The 23145-nt window shown below is 53.6% G+C and overlaps 1 protein-coding gene across 3 annotated transcripts in view; it reads left to right on the top strand.

Moving 5' to 3' along the window:
- SYNGR1 (synaptogyrin 1) overlaps positions 1-23145 on the top strand; it is a 30382-nt gene extending 7237 nt beyond the window's left edge. The window contains exons 2-4 of one of the 3 annotated variants that reach the window (XM_053585999.1): positions 12835-13072; positions 14416-14561; positions 19365-23145. In XM_053585999.1, coding sequence (XP_053441974.1) covers positions 12835-13072; positions 14416-14561; positions 19365-19586 — 606 coding nt within the window. In that variant the 3' untranslated portion in view covers positions 19587-23145. Of the gene's footprint in view, positions 1-12834; positions 13073-14415; positions 14562-16375; positions 16681-19364 lie in introns of those variants that run through there. The other 2 variants (XM_053586000.1, XM_053586001.1) reach the window with 2 other exon arrangements.

The raw sequence follows: 23145 nt of genomic DNA, 5'->3' as shown, positions 1-23145 counted from the left end.
GAGAGACTATGGGGGAAGGTGTAGCCATTTGTCTGGGACAGCCCCAAGCTATTGGATGTGGGCTGTGATCACGTAGGAATCCCAATAAGCCAGAGCTCCTCAAGTCCAGGAGCAAGACATGGCATGTGTTCACAGGTCCTCAGCCCCTCCCAAAATGTCCCTGACACCTTGTGTAAATTGCCCTGTAACCCAGCCTCTCTAGACCATGCTTTCCACTGCCTACTCAGTGGGGGCCATTCTTACCCTCAAACCTCCCTCTGTTGGGCTGCAGTAGGACAGGGTTTATTGGCTCCAGAGGCCACTTCCAGGCCAATCCCCCCAAGCATGGAATCTCACATCAGGACTGGGTTGCCCACCTCCCTTTAGGACTGGATTGCCCACCTCCCTTTATGATAAATGAGCTCCAGGTCACTTCGCCTATTTCTCAAAGGTATCCACCCCAGGCTCAACATCTTCTCCTCCCATACCACTCCTGCCTTTAGTCCTGGTCATTGTGGTCTCCACTTCCACGATCCATTGCACACCCTGGCCTCCCCTCCATCACAGTCTCATCGTCACCAGCCTCTGCCACTGTTACCAGCCAAACTCTAGGCCTGGCTGGGCCTTCCCATAGCCACTGCACTCCCTGGTCCTCCTTGTAGGTGTCCGGCAGCCCTCTACTCCTGCCTTTCCACCTGATGCCAGTGTCTTTAGGCCTGGGACCTCTGAGCCCTTGGCCTTCTCTGGTGTGCTAGCCCTCACCCCCTGTCCTCCCTCTGCCCCCTCCAGTTTGGACACAGTGGCCACATGCTCCTGCTGCAGCCTTCTCCTGTGCAATGAATTCACCTGGCACAGCCCTGGGTAAACCTGGTCCTGGGCCTCCCCATACCTAGCCCCTCTCCTGAGCCATCTTCCCTGCCAGGGCAGCCCAACCATGGCCACTGGAGTCTGTCTTCTTCACCTACTCAAGGGCATGAGTCCACCGACTCTGTCTCCTCCATCCCCAGTTTCACTCTCCCTGCTCCTAACTCTCTCCTATCAGCCTGCAGATGTGTGTCATTTCCCCATCCTAGGAGGACGCCTCTGACCCATTTCTCTGGCCCTTCGGAAGAGTCATTGCTCCTCACCATCTCTGGGGTTTCTCCTGCTTTCTCCCATCTGTACTCGGCAGGCCTCTCCTTCCCCTCTCCATATTTTCAAGATCATGCTGACCTTTGTGACTCTAGCCAAATCCATGGCCCATTGCTCTGAACAGACTTCTCAGTAGCATTGGGCAAGCAATGAGAGCTTTTATGTCCTCCTCTTGAATCCAAAAAGCCGCAGAATGTGGACACCCTGTCCGCCTCCTGTTTGACGTACATATTGAGCGAGTGCTGGATGCGGTGGCTGCTATTTAGTGAGGGCTCACAGTCTAGTGGAGGGAAATGTAGCAGAGAAACCAGTTAAAGTATGGAGGCCAGTACAGACCCCGAGGGAGGGAATCACTTGGGCTCCAGGACAGGGAGGTGACACTAGCACAGAGATCAGAAGGCTGGAGCCAGCCAGGCAGAGAAGAGAGAAGGAGTTCCAGGCACAAGGACCTGGATGAGCAAAGGCCAGGAGGTCTGGCAGAGCTGCGATGAGGCTGTCAACCCTGTTGAGCTATAGGCTTGAGGGCAAGGACTGGTCTGTCATTATTTCCCCAGGGCAAAGACAATTCTTGGCATCTCCTAAGTGCTGAAGGAAGCTGCACTGATCTGCCCATCTCCTTGCACCTGCCCTCCTCATTCAGTTCTCTTACCCAGTCTTCAGGGCCTAATTCAAATAATACATCCCCCACGAAGCCTTCCTGGACTCCCCTTAAGACTTCATTCTTCCAGCTCTCCTTGTTTTCTGTGGAATGGCTTTAAGAATTCTGGAAGTGGAGGCTTTTCCCCCTTTGTCTTTTTTCTCCTTTATAAGGTGAGGATGAGGCAGGGCCTGAGACTGGATTATGTCCCAGGAGACCTGGAATTTCCACAGAGGTAGAGAAACTGAAAACTTCAGGCATGTAGGGGCAGGCAAGGCCGAGGCAAGCGTTGGGGTGAGGAAGAGCAGAAAGCACTGGGTGGTTAACTGTGCTCTTCTTACCAGCTGAGGGACCTCACAGAGCCTCATTTGCCCCATCTATAAAATGGGTACAGCAATGCCTACCTCATGGGACTTTGGTGGGTGCAAATGAGGTCCAGCCTGTGAAGGGCTCCAGCAGAGTTTGGTGTTTGCAACCCTTTTCCAGATGGTGATGTCACCCCATCCCCACCTTTGAAAGGGCAGAGGTTGAAGGACTTGGGGTAAGGAGAGACCTGGGTTGTTGAAGATTACCTGGTGGCAGTCTAGATACCTCTGCCACTGGAGCATGAAGCCCCAGGCCAGTCAAGTGAGTCTATCCGGGACTCAGTTGCTCCCTTTTCTTTCTCTTTTTTTTTTTTTTTTTTTTTTGAGACAGAGCCTCAAGCTGTCGCCCTGGGTAGAGTGCTATGGCATCACAGCTCACAGCAACCTCCAATTCCTGGGCTCAAGCGATTCTTCTGCCTCCGCCTCCCAAGTAGCTGGGACTACAGGTGCCCACCACAACACCCAGCTATTTTTTGGTTGCAGCCCGGGCTGGATTCAAACCTGCCAGCTCAGGTGTATGTGGCTGGCGCCTTAGCCACTTGAGCCACAGGCGCTGAGCCAGTTTCTCCCTTTTCAGTGAAACTGCAGGGCCCCCTGGTTTATGTGGCCCCAGGCTGTAGAGAGAAGGGGGAACCTACTGCAGAGGGAGGCTGGGGTCAGCTCACCCAGGTCCTGCCTAGCAGAGCTAGAGCCTAGCCCCCACCTCCTCTACTGAGAATGTGCAGGGACAGCTTGTGGGAAGATTACAGCCTAATCCCCAGCAGGTCACTTCCAAGGCTGCAGGATGGGGTGCATGGGGAGGGGAGGAGGGGGCCTGGAAGCCCCACCCACCCACCACACCCACTCTGAGCGAGGATCTTCAGGAAGCCAAGGGGCCACCCATCATGTGTCTGTGTGCTAGCTTTGGCCGTTTTCTTCACATGACGCTGGGGGGAGGCAAGGCCTGTTCCTGTGAAGGGGGCCCTTGGCAGCCTGACTCATCTCTCAGAGCACTGCTGCTCCTTTCGTCCCAGGGCGCAGGAGGCAGCATTGAGGACTGGCAAGGACACTGGCAGGAAGGCAGGGTTCAGCTCACGTGGAGAGCCCTCGGCAGTTCCCTTGCTGGAGAGTGAGCTCCCTGTGGTTAGGGGTGTGCAAGCGGAGGGGCAAGCCAAGAGTGCTGAGGAAGGCATATTTTCTCCTGACTCCTGTGCCGCCCATGCCTCTCTGACTGTCAGACTTGCTCTTTGCACTCCTTGCACCCTTTCCTGACCCTCTGGGTCTGGGGGAGAGACATACACCCACCCACTGAACCAAAGAATAGGAGAGAAGTAATGTGATTACATTTCAAGAAACTTAACTGGGGTAATGGAGAATGCTGTACAATGCTCCCTCTGTTGAGATGGGAGTCTGGAACGGAGGCCTTCTCTGAGGAGTCCTTTTGGTTTGAGGTTTGGATGTTGAGCCAGCTGTGGGAAGATCAGATTTAGATGTGTTGGGAGGGCAAGAGAGGAGAATGGTAGGACGAGAGTGGCAGAGGAAGGCTGGGGTTATGGGGAGGGGAGGAGGACTTCCCGCAGGGGAAAGGGCTGGCATCCAAGGGCTTAGAGCAGGGGGTAACATGCCTGACTCAGATTTAAAGAGCTTATCTGGCTGCTGTGAAGGGGCACACAGAGGCTGCTGTCATTGCCTGCAGAGAGGCTCTGGCGGGACTTGCATCAGGGCGGAGACTTGGAGTGAGTGACTTGAGAGTTTACTGGGGGAGGTTGAAGCAACAGGCTGACTGTCAAGCTGGACGCGGGGCAGGGGTGAGCCCAGGACCAGGGCCTGGCAGCTGGGTGGGAGTCAGGGCACAGCTGAGGGGGGCAGCTTGAGGTTCCTGGGGAGGCTAACAGCCTGGGGGTTACTGGAGGTCACACCCAAGGCCAAAACAGGGGTACCTCAGTGCCATCTGCTGGTGATGGGGCTTTACCATAAGCCAAGGGAGGGACTGGTGAGGTTTGGGGCTGGTGAGACCCCCCTGGCTGCTGCCTGGAGGGGCAGCTGAAGTGGCCACTGACTGGCTGCCTGCTGCCTTTCCAGAGCCTGCCTGGACCTTTTACCTGTCACCCAGTTTGGGAGTGGATGTTCCTGGGAAGGGTGAGGTGGATGATGCCAGCTGGAGGGACAGGTGCTGCGGGCTCCAGGTGTCCTCTCTGTAGGTCATCTGGAGTGCACCTAGCATTCATCTAAAGATGGTAAAGCTGGAAAGTTCCCAGTGGCACAGCTGTGACCTCTGCTACTCCCACCTGGCTCGGCCCTGGAGCCTGGGTTAGCTGATGCCCTAAAGCCTGTCTGCTGAGTGGAGACACCATCTGGTCCCTCAGTAAAGGGTGCGGACCCCTCCTGTGCTGCAGGTGGCTTGGGACAAGCAGGATTCCTGCTCAGTCTCATGCTGACCCTTGAGTTTGGGATTCTGGAATTTGCTCCTTCATCATAGAGAGGCAGCTGGACATAGATGGGCTGGAGGGGGCTAGAGGGGTCAGGCCTGGTGGGGCAGGTGTCCCTGTCCACCTTCTGTGGGCGAGACCTCAACTTTCCTCTGTTGAGATGGTGTAAGCAAGGCTGGTTTGTGAGGATGATTTGGGGTTTATTTTTTCCTTTGAGGCTTTTGGTGAGGGTTAAGTGAGATGATTTTTTGTAAGTTTTTTTTTCCATCTGCTTTGGGCTGGCCCAGGGGCTCCAAGAGAGACAGACCTATAAATGAGTCCCAACCAGGAGTGCTGAAGGGCAAGGTCAGGGAGAGGCCTGGGAAGGTGGGTGTGCCTCAAGGCGTTTGGGACTCTCCACTTCCCTCTGGCTTTGGGGTGGGAAGAGGAGGAGTTTGCTCCTATTTGTAAGAGGAAGGTGGGAAAAACAGGTACAGAATTTTTTTTTTTTTGAGACCGAGTCTCAAGCTGTGACCCTGGGTAGAGTCACAGCAACCTCCAACTCTTGGGCTCAGTTTTTCTATTTTTAGTAGAGACAGGTTCTCACTCTTGTTCAGGCTGGTCTCAAACTCAGTAAGCTCAAGCAATCCACCAGCTTCGGCCTCACAGAGTGCTAGGATTATAGGTGGGAGCCACTGCAGCTGGCTAACAGGGGCCAAACAGCCCCTGGCTGTGCCAGCCCCAGCCCCCTGGGGTGGCGGAATAGGGCAGCGGGAGGGGGACAGAGATCAGGGTGGGTCACGGAGGGCTTGGTGCTTCTGGGTCTGTCTCTGAATCCTGTAGCCCAAGATCCTGAAATTCCAAGATTCTGAGATCCCTTCTGAATTGTTTTTTTGAGTTTGACATAGATCTGTACCAAGCACCATCTGGAATCTGTTTTTAAAAAGACCCAGCATTGGATTCTAAAAAGGGTGGAAAAACATCAAAGAGGCTTGGCCGGATTACCTTAGTGCCTTTTTTTAGCATTTTTCTTTAGCTCCAGGAAAGCTTGTTTTTCCCATGCCTGTGATGACCATCATGACCAGCGGCCTCCCTGGGTCTTCCCGTGGTTGTCACCTTCTGTCCTCTTTGGTTTCCAGGCCTCTGCAGACCTGTCTCCCTCCCCCCTGGCAGATTCACTTGTTGGATGAGTTTCCTACTGTGGCCAGGATAGAATTTCATTCTGGTTTAATTTCCAGTTCTCCAGCTTGCAGCTGCTTGAGGCTGCTCTATGTGCTTCTTGCTGTCCCTGCAAGGGAGGCTGCCTGGCACCAGGCACCAGGCACCAGCTTTGGATCCAGACAGACTCAGGTTCATGTCTCAATTCCATCCCTAACCAGCTGTGTCACCTGGGCAGGTCCCCAGACTATCAACCTGGTGGAGTTCTGCAACCTGGTCCCTAGTGCAGTGCACACAGTTGTCCCTGAGTGAGCCCCCTTCCTCCTGCTGGGAGCTACTCAGGACCAGGGGCCTGAGGCTCATGTCCTTTTCTTGGGGGCTCGCCCTCAGAGTGGGGAGACAGCAGCTAAATGGAGATGTTCGTGCCCTTCCCTGAGCCTCAGTTTCTCTGTCTGTAGACCAGCAGGCCTCAGGGAATGTGACATCTTCAGGGGCATGGTCTGTTCCCCATTGTCATTGACCCCCAACCCTACCTGCCTGCCTTTTGTACCTGCTCTTTGCTCTTCTCACGCCACATTGTGTCTGTCCACAGATTCTGGCTCTACCTTCTATGTCTATTCACCTCTTGTCCCCCATCTCCACTGTCCATCCAGCCTTGGGCCCTGCGTCTCCCACCTGGGTGCTGCAGTAGTAGCTCCTGGCTGGGCTTTGTACTTCACCTTCATTTTTCTCTCCATGGCAGCCGGTGGTGCTTTTAAACAAGTCATGTGACTGCTTGTAATCCTGCCACAGCCCCCCAGCTTATCCTGACCCTTACAGCCTGGGGCCAGCCACTGCTTCAGTGCCCTCACTCACTTTGTCCCAGCCTAACCTTGCTGGCCTCTCTGCTGTGCTCCAACACAGCCCCCAGGGCCTTTGCACTTGGGGCTGCTTCTTCCTGGCACATTGTCACTCAGATATCTGCAGGGCTCGGGTCCCTCGCTGTGGTTGGGCTTTTGCTTAAGGGTCACTTCATCAGAGGCCTCCTGGATGCCCCACCTGTCTCCACTTGCACTAATTTATGCTTCTTCATGACACTGTCAGGACTGTGCACCCATCTATCTCTCAGGGAGACAGGGACCTCGCCCATCTTGTTTCCAGCTGTGCCCTCCGCCTCTCCCACAGGGCTGCCATGTACAGGGTGCTCAGGAAATGTTGAGTGAGCAAACAGCTGGCGTCAAGCTCCAGTTTTCTGGCTGCTGAGCAGAGGGTCCCTCTGGCAGCTTACTTTGCTCCACATAACACTTAAGTTAGGTACAGGTCAGCAGGCTTTGTAGTCTTTCAGGGTGGAAAACTCACAAGAAGCCTGGGGTGTGCAAGGTGAGGGAAGCAGGTGGTAGGTGGGAAGTGGACAGAGTTAAGGCCCCAGGACAGGTGGGCAGGGCTAGCCGTTGGAGCCATTGCAGGGTAGGGACAGATCAGAGTGGGCAGGACCAATGAGAAGGGGACCATGAGCCACGGAGCCAGACCTCATCACCTCCCTGTCAACCTCCCCACCCCCCATCCCCTGACCAGACCCCACTACACCCCACCAGGCCTTGTTCCCTCTCCCTGTCCCATGCACCCCCTGCCTCGTTCCCTGGTCACTTCTCCAGCCACCTTCCTTCTCACGACACTGTGCACAACCTTTTCCTGCTGTCAGCCTTTGCACTTTCTGTTGCTCTGTCTGAACACACTTTTTCACTGGTCTTTGCAGAACTCCTGCTTAGCCCCCAACCCCCAGGCACTGTCCTTGCCTTAATTATCTACTATACTTGGTTGATGCTTATTCCAGGCCACGTGCTATTCTTGCACAGGTGACCTTGTTCATACCTCACAATGCACCAGTCCTTTCAGTGCTGTTGTTGCCACAGCTTGACAGATGTGAGACTGAGGCTCAAGAGGTTAAGTCAGTATCCCAAGGTCACCCCACTGGTCAACTGGCTAGGCTGGGATTCAGTGAGCCCAGGGACTTCCCTGTACCTGCTCTACAGTCAGCTCCCACAGCAGGGTCTCCTTGGACTCTGGTTGCTGCTCTCCCAGAGTGGTGACATGTGCTGAGAAACCCTTGACCTGTGATGAAAGCCTGATTAAGACGGGTGTCTATGGGCACCCTGGTACCATGGGGCCCCACCCTGTCCCTCTGAGAGTTTTTTTTTTTTTTTTTTTGGAATCAGAGACTCACTTTCTTGCCCCCAGTAGAGTGCCCTGTATCATAACTCCCAGCAACCTCAGACTCCTGGGCTTAAGCGATTCTCTCGCCTCAGCCTCCCGAGTAGATGGGATTATAGGCACCCTCCATGACGATTGGCTATTTTTATTTATTTATATATTTTTTGAGACAGAGTCTCACTATGTCACCCTCAGTAGAGTGTGCTGGTGTCATAGCTCACAGCAATCTTAAACTCTTGTGCTTAAGCAATTCTTTTGCCTCAGCCTCCCGAGTAGCTGGGGCTACAGGGGCCCACCACAACACCTGGCTATTTTTTGTTGTTGTAGTTGTCATTGTTGTTTAGCAGGCCTGGGCCAGGTTCGAACCTGCCAACCCCGGTGTATGTGGCCAGCACCCTAACCACTGAGCCATGGGCACCAAGCCGACTGGCTATTTTTAGAGGCAGGGGTGTCACTCTAGCTCAGGCTGGTCACCAACCTGTGAGCTCAGGTGATCCGGATTGCCCGCGTTGGCCTCCCAGAGTGCTGGGATTATAGATGTGAGCCACTGTGCCCGGCACTCTGAGGGTGTTTTGATCTTGCTCTGTACCCTCTTGGGGACACATCATCTCCAGCACTTTCCTCCTGCCTCTCCAAGGACTCCCTGTCCCTCTCCCATAAGAGGGCCCCGTCCTAATGGTTCCTCCTCTGCTGTCCCCCAGGCCTAGGCTTCCATCTGCCTGTTTGTTTCCCCTCGGCCTCCTCTCTGCTTTTGGCCAACCAGTATTTTTCTGTGTTTAGAAGAGGAGCTTCTAAACTTGTTTCCACCACTGGCAGCAGTGGGGTCTCCTCCAGCCCCTAGGTTGCAGTGTTTGCTGGGAAGAGCTGTTCAGGGGGCCTTCCTAGTGTTATTCTTCCTGGGGCCTCCAGAGAGGAAGTGAACCCTTAGCAAGCTCCTCCGGGGCACTGTTCTGCTCTGGGTACTGCTGCAATTCTCTCAACAGGCCCAGAAGGGAGGCTAATTTTTTACAGAGAACCAATCTGAGACTCAGAGAGGTTAAGTCACTTGTCTTACACCACACAGCATGAGCTACAAGCTTCCAGTTTGAATCTGGCAGGTCTGTATGACTCCTCAGTGTCTGCGGCCTCTCTCCATCAGGAAGCTTTTTTGTTCTGCTGTTTTGGTAGCATCTAATGACATCTGGGACTAGAACTGAGATTCCTGACCTGGCAGTTTTCTAGTAGGAGCCTCGGACTTGTCATAGTGCACAGGTCCAAGGGGGCTGTGTAATGGTAGTCCCTGGAGTTGTGCAGTGCACGACATAGGCAGCTGACTGTGATTTTACCTGCCTTTGCCTTCTGGTGCCCAGGTCTGCCTTGTCTGGGTACCTTTGATAATTTGTTTTTTAATTGTTGGGGAATCATTGAAGGTACCTTTGATAATTGCTATGAAGTCCTGACTTCCTGTCACTGCCCACATGCCTCTGAGCACCAAACTTGGGCCTCAACTCATGTCACCTGATCCAGTCACACTGAAGCTGCCCAGAAGGCCTCTCCTCCTGCTGATTCCTCTGCCTGATTCCTTGGTTTCTGGAAGTAAATACCACCCTTCTTCAGGGTCCACCTCTTGAAGCTGAAGATCAGCTCAGCCGGATGGAAGAGAACACAGAGCTAGGAATCGAGAGACCCAGGTTCAAAGTCAGCCTCCCCTGCTGACAGCAGCGTCACCTTCTCTGAGCCTCAATTTTCCTATCTGTCAGTTGGGCACAATGTGATTATCCCTCTCAGATTTAAGGAGTGATCTTGAGGTTACAGAGCCTGTTAACAGGTAGAGCTGTGGTGTTCCCAAATCAGGACTAGCAAATGTGTGGTTCACGGGCTGCCACTGCCCACTTCTGTGCTGTGGCTGAATCAAGGACACATTCTCGGAATCTTTTCTTTTTTTTAATTGCAGCCAAATTCATGGAACCCTTGATGAACCATGTTAAAGTGTATAACTCAGTGATGTTTAGTGTATTCACAGAGCTGTGCGGCTGCTACTGTGCTTTGAAAGTGTTATCCTCACCCCAAAGAAACACCTCATCCCCATGAATTAGTAACTGCCATCCCCTCTGCCCCATCTCTGGTAGCCTTGAATCTGCTTTCTGGCTCTCTTTTGCCTGCTATGGATATAGCACATAAAAGAAATCCTGCCTGTGACCTGTGTGCCTGGCTTCTGTCCCTTGTGTTTTCTCTCGTTTCCAGGGTTTATCCACGTTGTAGCATGTGTCAACTTCACTCCTTTTTATGACTGAATGATAACCCGCTATATGAATATGCTGCAGTTTTACCCTTCCTTCATCTGCTGGTGTAGGTTTGGATAAGAATCCTCCTTTTTTTTTTGAGACAGAGTCTCACTTTATCACCCTCAGTAGAGTGCTATGAGATCACAGCTTACAGCAACCTCAAACTCCTGGGCTCAAGTGATACTCTTGCCTCAGCCTCCCAAGTAACTGGGACTATAGCCCCCGCCACAACACTCAGCTAGTTTTTTTAGAGACAGGGTCTTGTTGGTCTTGAACTCCTGAGCTCAAGCAATCCACCTGCCTCAGCCTCCCAGAGTGCTAGAATTACAGAGGCGAGCCATCACACCCAGCCCTGGATCATAATCCTTCTTAATGGACTGTCCTAAACCAGTGGTCTCCTAACTCGTAATCATGCCCTCCTTTCAGGAAATTATACATATATGTGTGTGTGTGTGTGTGTGTGTATATATATATATATATATATATATGTTTTTTTTTTTTTTTTGTGACAGTGTCTCACTTTATCTCCCTGGGTAGAGTGCTGTGATATCATCATAGCTCACAACAACCTTAAACTCTTGGGCTTAAGCAATCCTCTTTCCTCAGCCTCCCTAGTAGCTGCAACTTCAGGTGCCTGCCACAGTGCCTGGCTAATTTTTCTTTTTATTTTTGGAGAGACAGAGTTTCACTTTATTGCCCTCGGTAGAGTGCTGTGGCGTCACACAGCTCACAGCAACCTCCAACTCCTGGGCTTAGGCGATTCTCCTGCCTCAGCCTCCCGAGTAGCTGGGACTACAGGCGCCCACCACAACGCCCGGCTATTTTTTTGTTGCAGTTTGGCCGGGGCTGGGTTTGAACCCGCCACCCTTGGCATATGGGGCCGGCGCCCTGCTCACTGAGCCACAGGCGCCGCCCTAATTTTTCTATTTTTAGTAGAGACAGGGTCTCATTCTTGTTCAGGCTGGTCTCAACCTTCTGAGCTCAAGCAATCTGTCCAGCTCAGCCTCCCAGAGTGCTAGGATTAGAGGTATGAGCCATAGCACCCAGCAAGGAAAAATTTTTGAGTCAATGCTCCCATGAAATGTAGATTTAGCTGGGTGCAGTGGCTCATACATGTAATCCAAACAACTCAGGAGCCTGAGGCCAGGAGTTCAAGGCCAGCCTGGGCAACACAGTGAGACGTGTTTCTTAAAATAATAATAATAAGTATAGATTTGGTGTATGTATATATATATATATAAAACCATTGCACCAGTGTATCCTATGGATATATTATAAAATCCATGTAAAGAATAGGCATCTTAAAAAGATAAGATCATTTTAATGCTTCTCATATGTTTTCCTACACCTACACTAGAATCACTACCCATCCTGTTCATTGGCTATGGGAGAAGATGTGCCCGGCTCATATTGAAATTATACTTTCTTATTGAAGAAAAAATGGAAAATAGGGGCGGCACCTGTGGCTCAAAGGGGTAGGGCACCGTCCCCATATGCCAGAGGTGGCAAATTCAAACCCAGCCCTGGCCAAAAACTGCAAAAAAAAAGAAAGAAAGGAAAAAATGAAAAATAAAGAGAAGTGGAAAAGGGACAATAAAAATCTCCTCCAGCTGCCACCTAGCCTTAGCTGCCTTGTCTGTGAGGTGCTGATGGTGCCGAGTGCACCTGTTAGCCATTGGTGTACAGTGGAGGGCCCCAAACTGCAGACATCCATCATCTCACCATTTCTGTGGTTCTGGAGTCTGCCACTGCCTCAAGGTCCTCATAAGGCTACAGTCACAGCACTGGCCGGGGCTACGGTCTCCTCTGAAGGCTCAGCTGGAGGTGGACCCACTCTCAAGCTCACTTTCCTGGTGTGGGCAGGACTCAGTTCCTTGTGGGCTGTTGGATTGAGGGGCTCTGTTCCTGAGACTTCTCTTGGTTCCTCGCCATGTGGGTCTCCCCAGAGGGCAGCTCAGAACTGGACAGCTGGCTTGCATCAGAGTGAGCAGGGAGGGGACAAGAGAAGGCAAGCAGGATGGAAACCAGAACCTCTTATCCATTAGAAACAATCCCTAGGTCCAGCTGCCCTGGGGGAAGTAGGCTGCAGGAGCCTGTGAGTGGCAGGAGGTAGAGTCTTGGGGGCCATCTCAGCCAGCTGTCTCCCCAGCCACAGAGGCCCCTCAGGACTTAAATGAGGTAGCACACGTAGCACCTGGGTATCATGCAGGGTGCCCTGTATCTGGCAGCACCATGACTCTTTTATTTTTTCGTTCCTCACTCCATCCACTTGCTGGGCTTGGGTAGGCACCAGGACAGGGTCTGAGACCCCAGACCAGCCCATGGCTCTGCAGAGGGAAGGGGCTTGCAGGATGGGGCTGTGATATGCCAGCATCTGGAGACAGCCTAGAAGGTGGGGTTCTTGTGCTGGGGACTGGTCCAGTTTTAGGACACCTTGGTGTCAGGACTTCTCTTGGTTGGGGAGTGGTGGGTGGGACCACATCTGTGGTCAGAGGGTCCTCAGTGCCTGTGGCTGAGGAAGGAAGCGATTGACCCCACCTGTGCTGTGTGACTCCGAGCAAATGGCTCTCCCTCTCTGGTCCTCCCCTCTGAAATGACTGTAAGTCATTCACACAGTCCTGTGGCTCACAGAGGGACTGGCAGCAGGCTGAGGGCATGTAGGTAGCCTGCCCCTCCCTCAGGCTGCTACTGGGTCTGAGGCTCTGCCTCCTCCCTGCCCGCAGCTGTTCTCCATCGTGGTGTTCGGCTCCATCGTGAACGAGGGCTACCTCAACAGTGCCTCGGAGGGTGAGGAGTTCTGCATCTACAACCGCAACCCCAACGCCTGCAGCTACGGCGTGGCTGTGGGCGTGCTCGCCTTCCTCACCTGCCTGCTCTACCTGGCCCTGGACGTGTACTTCCCACAGATCAGCAGTGTCAAGGACCGCAAGAAGGCCGTCCTGTCCGACATTGGCGTCTCGGGTGAGCCCTGCCTCAGCAGGTAGCCCCTCTGCACAGTCTGCAGAGGGCTGTCCTGGCCATGGGAGGGGGCGGCCACCCTTCTCCCCATTTTCCAGATGAGGAAACTGAGGTACAGACAGGGTCAGAGGCTGACAACAGGGGAGGGCAGCACCAGGATGGGGCCTGAGACCCTGGAATAGCCCATGCCCCTGGGGCAGCTCAGGTGGGTCTGGGCACCTTCTAGCCTTGAGGAATCACCTCTTGTTTCAGTGGCTGCCTGGTTTGGCCCCATGAGAATTGGGCAAGGGGTGACTGGACACCTAGCTCCTAGTAGGGCCTGGGGGCCTCAGCCTCTCTTATCCCCACCCCAGCCAGACCTGGCAGGATGAGGACCTGGAATTAGGAGTCAGCGTGACCTGTAGCCCTTTGCTTTTGGCAGAGGCAGCTGACCTCCTGGGAAGGAGTCCAGGAACCTGGTGGGCAGATGCTATTGGTCAAGGGCAGAACCTCCCTGGTCTAAGGCTGTGCTCTTGGATCTCAAAGCTGGGCCCTCCTCCCATTTCCAGGCCTGGGTCTCTGGATGAGCCTGAGTCTGACTGCAGGCAGTGGGGCCTGGGGCCCCTAGGACTAGAAGGAACTAGAACTACATGAATGGTTCTCAAACTTCCATGGATCCTAGGGTTCCCAGCAGCGCCTCTGGGAGGTGGGCTGGGCCCAGACACCCCACACCTTGGCATATGTGCACTTTGTCCTGAGCAGCTATGGGCTTCTGTGGGGAGATCTTGGACACCTACGGGCTCCCATTAGTAAAACCTTTGGCTTTTAACAGGCCCCTCACTAAACTCAGGGTGTGGTAAGGCTGCAGCACTCCAGAAGTCAAGGCCCAGACTTACTCCTGTCTCCTCTTTGTCCCCCACCCCAATTCTCTGGAAGCCTATAGGAGGGTGGGGCAGAGGTCCTCCTCCCTGAGAGCTGCAGGCCTCGGGTGCACCCTGGGGCCCAAGTCAGGATGTGGCTGGAAATTGGGGTTTGGCAGGAGCTAGAGCCACATGGCCTGAGTTGATTGCCTTTTCTCTCTGTCTCTCCCTCTTCCTCCCCTCTCGCTGCCCATGGCTCTCCTCTGCCTGGCCTCGGCCCTGCCCTCCATGGCCTCTCCCCTCTGCACCTGGCTGGTCTCTCTCTTCTCACCTGCACCTTCTCTTGGCAACCCCCCATATCCTTGTGCCTCTCCCTTTGGGGGTGGGGGAGTGTGGGAGACATGCTCTTGAACTTTCCCTTGCTCCTTGGTTTCCTTGCTTTTTCCCACTCACCCTCTCTCTGTGTGTGGTGCTGTGGCTATTCTGCCTGGCCCTGGGGAACCCCAGCCTTCTGGGCCTTCCTCTGGTTCGTGGGCTTCTGCTACCTGGCCAACCAGTGGCAGGTCTCCAAGCCCAAGGACAACCCGCTGAACGAAGGGACGGACGCGGCCCGGGCCGCCATTGCCTTCTCCTTTTTCTCCATCTTCACTTGGGTGAGTATAGCCGCCCACTGAGCCCACCTTCCCCCCTCCCCCAGCCACACCTCTGTGCTGGTGGCCTCTGGCATCACCAGGAACTGTCTCTGTCTCCTGGAGCCCACGCTTGTCTCTGTAGCGCACATGGCAGTGCTAACTCCCTGAGAAAGGAGGCTGTGGCCCTTGGCACCAGGATAGTCATGCGGTGAAGGCAGACCCTGGCTTTGCTTCAGAGCAGCCTCCCTGGGGGTCAGGGACCCCCCTCAACTACTCGGGGTGGATAGTGTTTATTATGCCCTCTTACAGACGAGAAAGCAGAGGTCTGGACAGGAAGACAAGGCTTCGAGGCTGAGAGGAACTGGCCTAGGAGCCAGGAGCCCTAGCTAGTTTTCTAAGCTGCTGCCTCCTTATCTGGAGAATGAGGGGATCAGATCTGGGGGCCAGCAGGGGCACAAAGCCAGATCCTCAGGGTCCAGGCAACCGGGAGAGCACGCTCTGCTTGACTCCTGTGGCCATGTAGGAGTGGAGAGCCAGAAAAGCCAGGCATCTGGATTTTCATGTGTAATCTGATCTTTGTATGTCACCAGTTTAGTCAAGTTTTTTTGTTTGTTTGTTTGTTTTGTAGAGACAGAGTCTCACTTTGGCACCCTGGGTAAAGTGCTATGGTGTCATAACTCACTGCAGCCTCAAACTCTTGGGCTCAAGCAATCTTCTTGCTTCAGCCTCCCAAGTAGCTGGGACTATAGGCGCCTGCCACAATGCCCAGCTATTTTTTCTTTTTCTTTGAGACAGTCTCACTTTGTTGCCCTCGGTAGAGTGCTGTGGCATCACAGTTCACAGCAACATCCAGTTCTTGGGCTTAGGCGATTCTCTTGCCTCAGCCTCCCGAGTAGCTGGGACTGTAGGCGTCTGCCACAACCCCCAGCTATTTTTTGTTGCTGGGGCCAGGTTCGAACCCGCCACCCTTGGTATGTGGGGCCTGCACCCTACTCTGAGCCACAGGCGCTGTCCTATGCCTGGCTAGTTTTCAGAGGCTGGGTATTGCTCTTGCTCAGGCTAGTCTCAAACTTGTGAACTCAAGCAATCCATCCACCTTGGCCTCCAAGAGTGCTGGGATTATGGGTGTGAGCCACTGCTCCCAGCCCTTTATTCAAGTTTTTAAGATACTGTGTGGGCCGTAGGAAGTGTGTCTGTGGGGCTGACTGGCCAGAGACCACACCTGGCAGCCCCTGGCCCCGGGGTCCGGAGGGCCCACAATAGCAGAGCTGGCTCCTCTTTCCCACTGGGTCAGCTCTGCTGCTTCTCTCCCAATCTGCTGCTTTCAGAGATATAGGTCACCTCACCTCCAATGGCCCCATCCCAAGGGTTCTCCGTTCCCTATCTGCAGCCCCCCTCTCCTTCTATATACAGGCTGCCAACCCTCCCTGCCCCCCACTAGCCTCCAGTCTGCCCTTGGTGACTTCTTTTCTTTTTGAGGGTCGCTGGATATCCATTCTTTTTTGGGACACCTACCCCCCAGTACAACATTGGGAGCTAGAGTTTCAAGGGGGAGACCCATGGTTCAAGCCCTAGCTGGCCAGCCATGGTTGCTTCAGCCCTTGATGTTCCCAAGACTGAGCAGGAAGAGCCAGGTAACCCCAGGGGATCTTCTTCCAAAGAAGGTACCCCAAGAGTGGGGACCACTCAGCCTACAGGGAGGAGTTTGGGAGATGAGGATGGGACTATGCCTGACTGACAGGTGCCTGCCTGGCCCGCCGCAGCCACCCTCCCCACTGGCACCTCATCCTTCTTGGCTCTTCCACACTGTCCTCCCCCCTGCTTTCTCCTGGCAGAGCCTGACCGCAGCCCTGGCCGTGCGGAGATTCAAGGACCTTACCTTCCAGGAAGAATACAGCACACTGTTTCCGGCACAGCCGTAGCCTCCCCAGCCTTCAGAGGCGGGGAGCTTGTGTCACACCTGGCGGTGAGGCTGCAGGAGCAGCCTAGTGCTGGCAGTGTCCGGTGGCCAGGGCATACAGGGTGGTGAAAGGCGGCCTAAGGAGCCGGTCACGATTTGCCACTTACTCATTCATTCATTCATTGCTTCCTTTGTTTATTCTTCATGTGTTCATTCATTCAGTAAACATTTATTGAGCAACTGTTTTGTGTCTAGTGATGAATTAGGTGGGATCCAGGCCCCAGGACTCCCTAGTCTGGGAAAGGAAGACAGGCACCTCAAAATCTCCCCCACATGGACTGCCAAGGCTTTTTGGGGGTTGGAGGTAGCTCCATACACAGGCTTCCAGGAGGTGTCCATGGTCTCAGGGGCTGAGCTGTGGACACAGTGTGATAGCCTGTCCCACAGCTTATACTGTCTCTGTGAGTGATCTCACTGTCTCTATGGAGGCTGGCTGCCTGATGGGCCTGACCTAGGATGTCAGAGGATTCCTGTTCTGGCTGTACCCTCCTGTGTTATTTGACCTGGATAAACCCCTGGACATCCCTGAACTGAGGGGATAATAATAGATCAACCTCTCAAGGTCATGGTGTGGATGAAACAAAGGCCAGCACAGGGCTTGGCACAGGGATGCTCAATAAATGTAAGTTCTTGTGTTCATTCATTCATTTTCTACATACTTATGGAGGTGAGAGACACTTCCATGATTTCTGCTTTGGGAGTGATTCTCATATGATGTGATGGATCCTGGTTCTTCCAAAGGACTTTGGCCTCTGGTTCTATGCAGGTTTGCTCCTTGGGGGCTCTCAGCTGCCTGAGCAGGAACCCATCTCTCCACTGTCTACAAGAGTTGAGGAGGAACAAAAACAGGTCCCCTGAGCAATGCCTTAGTCTTGCTAAGGGCTAAGCACACAGAGAGTGAGTTTCCTGGCACTGGAGGCATACAAGTGCAGACTGCTTGCTGCACAGTGGAGATGCTGCAGAGAGTGGACCTGCTTTGAAAAAGTGGGACCAGGTGGACCACCAGGTCCCTGGGTTCAATAGAATGTCTACCCTCTTCTCTGCAGCCCAGTCCAGCAGGGGTACACTCCTCCAATCTTGTGGCCCCTTTGAACTGGTTGACTTACTGGGGACAGAGGGCTGACCACAGAAACAGTACTAGGTGCCTGTAGCCAGAGGCGTTTCCCTGGTAGGGTCTGCCAAGGTCATCTGCTCCTTTCCCCTGCCTGCCAGGACACCAGCTTGGTTAGTGGAGCCAGGGAGCCTGGGGAGAAGGAGGTCTATAGACATTGCCTTCAAGGGATTGCTCTTGTGGGCTCACTGTTGGCTCAAGGATTCCCTCCGGGAGCTCTTCACCTTCCCTGCTTCTTCAGTCTCCTGCATCCGAGCCTCTAACAGCCATGACCTTATACCAACAAAGTGGGAAAACCCCACAGTACCACTTTGTTCCTCACCCAGCTTCCTTAGACCTGGGCTCATCAGCCTCTGCCTTCCCGGGGTCCTGGCACTTTGGGTTTTTGTTGTTGTTGTTGTTGTTTGTTTGTTTGTTTTGAGGCAGAGTCTCACTCTGTCACTCTGGGTACAGTGCTGTGGTGTCATAGCTCACAGCAACCTCAAACTCCTGAGCTCAAGCAATCCCCTTGCCTCAGCTTCCTGAGTAGCTGGGACTATAGTCTCCTGCCAACAATGTCCAGCTAATGGTGCTTTGCTTTAAATAGCACTTTCCAGAAAGGGCTGCTCCCTCAGATTTGCTGTCAGTGTGCACCAGTCAAAAGTGAATGCCTAGTCACTGGGCTTCTGGAGCTTTCTGGAATATAACACCAAGCATACTACTTTTTCCTGGGTGACCCACACTTTTGGGTTCCTGCCTGAGTGCCTTGTCAGGGCCCATGCTCAGGGCCAGGCTCTGGTACTAACTGCCATGGGCCCTCCCTCCTCCAGGCCTCAGTCTTCCCAACCCCCAAACAGGGCTATGGAGAGTAGCAGCATTTTCCTATCACGGGCAGGTTCTCTGGGCTGGGAAGATTTCTGGAGAAAGCTTTCACTGTAAACCTCTAAGCTGTTTTTATAATGGCAAGTTTGATTTATTCAACTTTGTATAATCAGTATCTCTGTCTTTAATAACAATGTAATTGCTTTTATTGAGGAATAATCTCCTGACTATGCATGTGTGCCATGGATAAGTCTTTCCCAGTCTGGGTTCCATGAAAAGAGGGCTTCAGTGGTCAGATATGGTCAGCAAATGTTGCTTGCCTTATTTCCCCCTTGGGGATCCAGCATACATCGAAGAGTCAAGGCTCTGACAAGTCAGATGGTCCTGAAACTTGTTTCACTGTTTAACTCCGTTTCCCAAACTTGTTTGACCAACAAGTTTGTTTGTTTTTTAACCAAGTGTTCCAGTTAGAGTTAGGGTCAGCAACTAGTGGCAAAATTCCCAAATAATGGTTGTGTCAACAAAGTCCAAGTGTGAGGAGCTGGTCCAGGACTGGCATAGTGACTCCAGAGGTCTTCCGTGACCCAGGCATCTTCCAGTCCTACAATTTCGCTTATGGTCCACTTGGGCAACTAGAGCTCCATCCATCACATCTGCATTCTGAGCATCAGGTCAGAGGGTAGGACAAAGAACACTGGGCACCCCAGGGGCCAAATTTTAGTCACATGGCCAGTTCAAGCTGCAAGAGAGATAGAAGAATGGCTTTTAGGAGCTGCCAACATTTCTCTTTCCCACAAAGAAACTGCAAGCACATCCTTCCTTCTCAGAGGATCTTTAACACTCTATTGGCTGTGTCCTGTGAACTAACCACTACTAACACAGTGCTTTTGTCTGTCTCTCCCCTAATCATCCCCTCCCACCTGTCCTTGTCCCCGCTGACCCCCATCCCCAGGCGGGCCAGGCTGTGCTGGCCTTCCAGCGGTACCAGATTGGCGCCGACTCGGCCCTCTTCTCCCAGGACTACATGGACCCCAGCCAGGACTCCAGCATGCCTTACGCCCCATACGTGGAGCCCAGTGCCGGGCCGGACCCCGCCAGCATGGGTGGCACCTACCAGCAGCCAGCCAACGCCTTCGACGCCGAGCCCCAGGGCTACCAGTCGCAGGGTTACTGAGCCACAGTGAAGTCTGTCCTCCAACTGCCCCTATGCCTGCACTCACCCTCTTCCCTCTGCACCCAACCCCCTTCTCACTCCCAGGCCACCCTGCCCAGCAGCTCATCTGCCTCGGAGTTGTCCCACTGAGGTCCAGGGTAGCTTGGGATGGGGGTGGGGTAGTCAGGTGTTGGGGGGTGTCTACATGTGTGTGCAAGTGTGTCTGAGGGAATGTGCCTGGCAAGGGCCTGGAGGGTGGGTGCCGGGGTGTTTGTATTCGCACATTGTGTCATCGAGCATTCATTGGGCGCCTACTGTCTGTCAGCCTCTGCTCACATGGGTGATGAAAGAGGCAGAAATGGTCCCTGGAAAGGGGAGAGATAAGGTGTGGAAGAGGTAGGGATGGTGGGAAAGACCGTGGCTCAGTTGCAGGACCCTGGGGCTGTCACCTCCAGACCTTCTTGACTTCATAGCAGTCTAGCCAGGAGTGTCAGGGCTATCTCCATTTTATGGTTGAGGAAACCGAAGTCTGGGGAGGTCAGAGTCACTCGCCCAGGAAACCTCTGTGGAAGTGGGCCAAGCCCTGGCACCTAATGGCAAGGCGTCGGCTCTTTCCTGGCCTCCCACCTCCTCCCTCCCAAGCTTGTGGCTCAGTGTTACTAACACAGGAGACCTGAGGGACCTCAGCCCCTTGAGACACCATGATTCTGTTGCCAGCTAAGGGCCTGTTCTGCCCTAGCTGTCCCCCGCCCCCAAGGGATGACCTTGCCTGGTGTCCCTCAGTCCACATCCCCACTGGCCCCTGCCCCTGGCCACCTCTGAGAGGGCCTGTCCTACTTGTTTGTTTCCGTGTACTGCTCTATGTCTACGCATCCCACAGGGAGCTCAGTCCAGGAAGCTCTGGCTATTCCCATGACCTTCCAAAGGACTGGTCACCGAATCTGCATCTAGTAGGACTTGCTGAGCCCTTGTCTGGGGCTGGGTGGGTGAGGAGGCCCAGTTGGGGTGTGATTGGCCCAAGAGTGCAGTGAGTGAGTGGCAAAGCTGGGCTTGTTGCCCAGGTTTCTTGGCCCCAGCCACCTAATAGGTACCCCCACTGTCTGCCCTTGTGACCTCCCAGGAAACAGAATGGATCTGGGACACTATGTCAATCTTTCCTGTCATCTGGTGTCAGTTAGGGGATTGGGGGCTGGAGCAGCAAGGGCATGGGATGTTCCTCCCCGGCCTTTCCAAAGGCCCACTGAGAGCCAGCCTTCCTACGGGAGGCAGAGTGGAGAGGATAGGGCTTTGGAATTAGCAAGGTCAGCTTGCAAGCATAGCCATGGGGGTGCACTGCCTCCAATATGACACGGGTGAGAGCCCTGCTTGGTAGGCCAGGGAAGACCACGGGCTGTAGGAGAAAGGATAGCAGGTAACTCCAAAGGCACAAAGATGGTTGTGGAGCCTAAGGGAGAGGTGGCTCCTTCCAATCAGGGGCAGGGAGGGATTCTTACATATGGTGGGCTCTTTGCTGAGCCTTAAGGGATAGGGAGAGAACTGGAGGCCCAGCCCCTGGCTGGCCCCTCAGGGAGCAGAGCAGAAGGGGTGGAGGATTTGGCACAGTGTTGGGTGTTTCCACCACCATCACTCCATCCCCCTCCTAAGAATGTTTGTTCATTTGGCACTTTTGGTATGTATGGTCCCGGCACTTGAAGAACTTCCAGTCCACCGGGGAAGGTGAATACTAAAATAATAGTACAAAGAGTCCATTATAGGTGGAAAGCACTAAACAGGCACAGGCTTGACGCTCCCCTGAATACTGGCCCTAAGGATGGACAAGAGTTAAGGGAAGAAGGAACTTCTACGTGGAGAAGTAGAATCATTGTCTTCATTTAATGAAGGGGAAACTGAGGCTCTGTGAGCACAAGGAAGTTAGCAGTGGAGTACAGATCTGAACTCCAGTCTGAGTCCTCCCAAGGGGCAGCAGTAATGGAAGGGGACCCCACATAGCTGAGTGACAGCTGGTTGCTGCTGGCTTTATTTTCCATATCTGGGAAAGGGGCCTCATCTATGGTCTGCCCCCTGGGTGGCCCAAGTGGGGAGACAGCACAGGTGAGTTATCTGCTACCCTGAGCAGTGAAACCTTGACCAGGCCAGAGGTGAAGGTGGGTGCAGGAATGTTTCTGGCAGAGGGAAGTTCTATATCCATAACAGGAACCTGTGAGAGGTCCTGCCCCTTGCCCACTCCCACCAAGATCCTCTTCTGCTAATGAGCTTTAGAAGACCTCAGGGTGCAACCCACCCAGCTGCTGGTGATCTTAGGTCACAGGGCAGGGCACTAGTTAAGCTTTGCCTAGTCCTGTATAGACACTGCATTTACTATAGACCCTCCCTGCCAACCCCGGCTAGGAAAGTTTGCAGGACTCCAACAGGAAGTAAGCATCTCTCACTCTTCCCAGGGTATGGCCCAGAAGTGCACCCCAGGCATGATCCTGCCACCAGGCTGAGCCCTGTCAGGGACCTGCCCATGATGGAAATGAGAGATGGGGTAAGAGATGTTCAAGGGCAGGATTTGGATGAGACCCTGGGCTCCTTCCTGACTGCCACTGAGAGGTTAATGAGAAGCCCACTCCTATTGGCTAAGGACAGCCCCCTAGGGGTCCCAAGGCCATCCACAGGCCAGTGCTATCCCATGTCCCCTTTCCCCTCTCTGCTGCCTTCTCTGCTTCTCCTTTGCTCTCTTGCTCCCAAACCTTTTCTTGGAAAAGGACCCGTGTCAGCCTGACCTTGCAGAGTTTGGGCTCCGTCTTCCCCATCAAGCACAAGAGAAGGTCCAGGAAACTGGGATTCCACTCAAGTTCAGAGCTGCGAAGATCCTTAGAGACAGCAGAGTCTGGGGCAGGCAGATAGAGACTTGTCCAAGGTCAAGCACAGAGTGAGAGGTTCAGGAGCCAGGTCTTCTGCTTTCGGAGTTAACACCCTGTGCAATTACAGATGGGTCTTGTCTGGTGTTTCCTTAGCCACCTATAAGAGTGGAGCTAATTCCCAGGGGACTATGGTGATTCTTGATCTTCAAAGATTCTTGGGGGCCCTAGGTTTCCTCAAGTAAGCAAGAATCCTCACCTGTTAGCCCTGGAAGACCCCCCCACCCCCAACCTTGACCCAAGACCCTTTTGGTTCTCTGAGGAGCACAAGGGGGGCACCCTTCCCAAGAATTTATGGGAGGATAACTGGTCCAGCTGTCTCCCAGCGCTGCCCCGACCTAACTCTTCCCATCCCTTGGTGCCCACAGCCCTTGTCTGGGTACCCTGGCCCCTCCCGCAGCGTTACTGCCTGTGTATAGTATAAATATATATATTTTCTATATATAAAATGTATAATATAAGGCTCCACAAATATATGTGTGTGTGCGTGTGTGTGGTGAAGGGTGGTCCCCATCCTAGGCTCCCTCTCCAAAACCCCCAACACCTGGTTAAGTCTCTCAAGAGTGAGTTCAGTGACCTCATGGCACCCTCGTTTATGACATCCATCCATTCGTGGTGAACCAAGTGAAGGTGGTGACTTCTGGTGACCCAGTAATAAAGTGAAGACTCAGAACCCA

The sequence above is a fragment of the Nycticebus coucang genome, chromosome 3 (genome assembly GCF_027406575.1).
Source record: "Nycticebus coucang isolate mNycCou1 chromosome 3, mNycCou1.pri, whole genome shotgun sequence".
In the NCBI taxonomy this organism is placed as follows: Eukaryota; Metazoa; Chordata; class Mammalia; order Primates; family Lorisidae; genus Nycticebus; species Nycticebus coucang.
The sequence above is the reverse complement of the archived record's forward strand: the minus strand, read 5'-3'. Positions and strand labels throughout refer to the sequence as shown.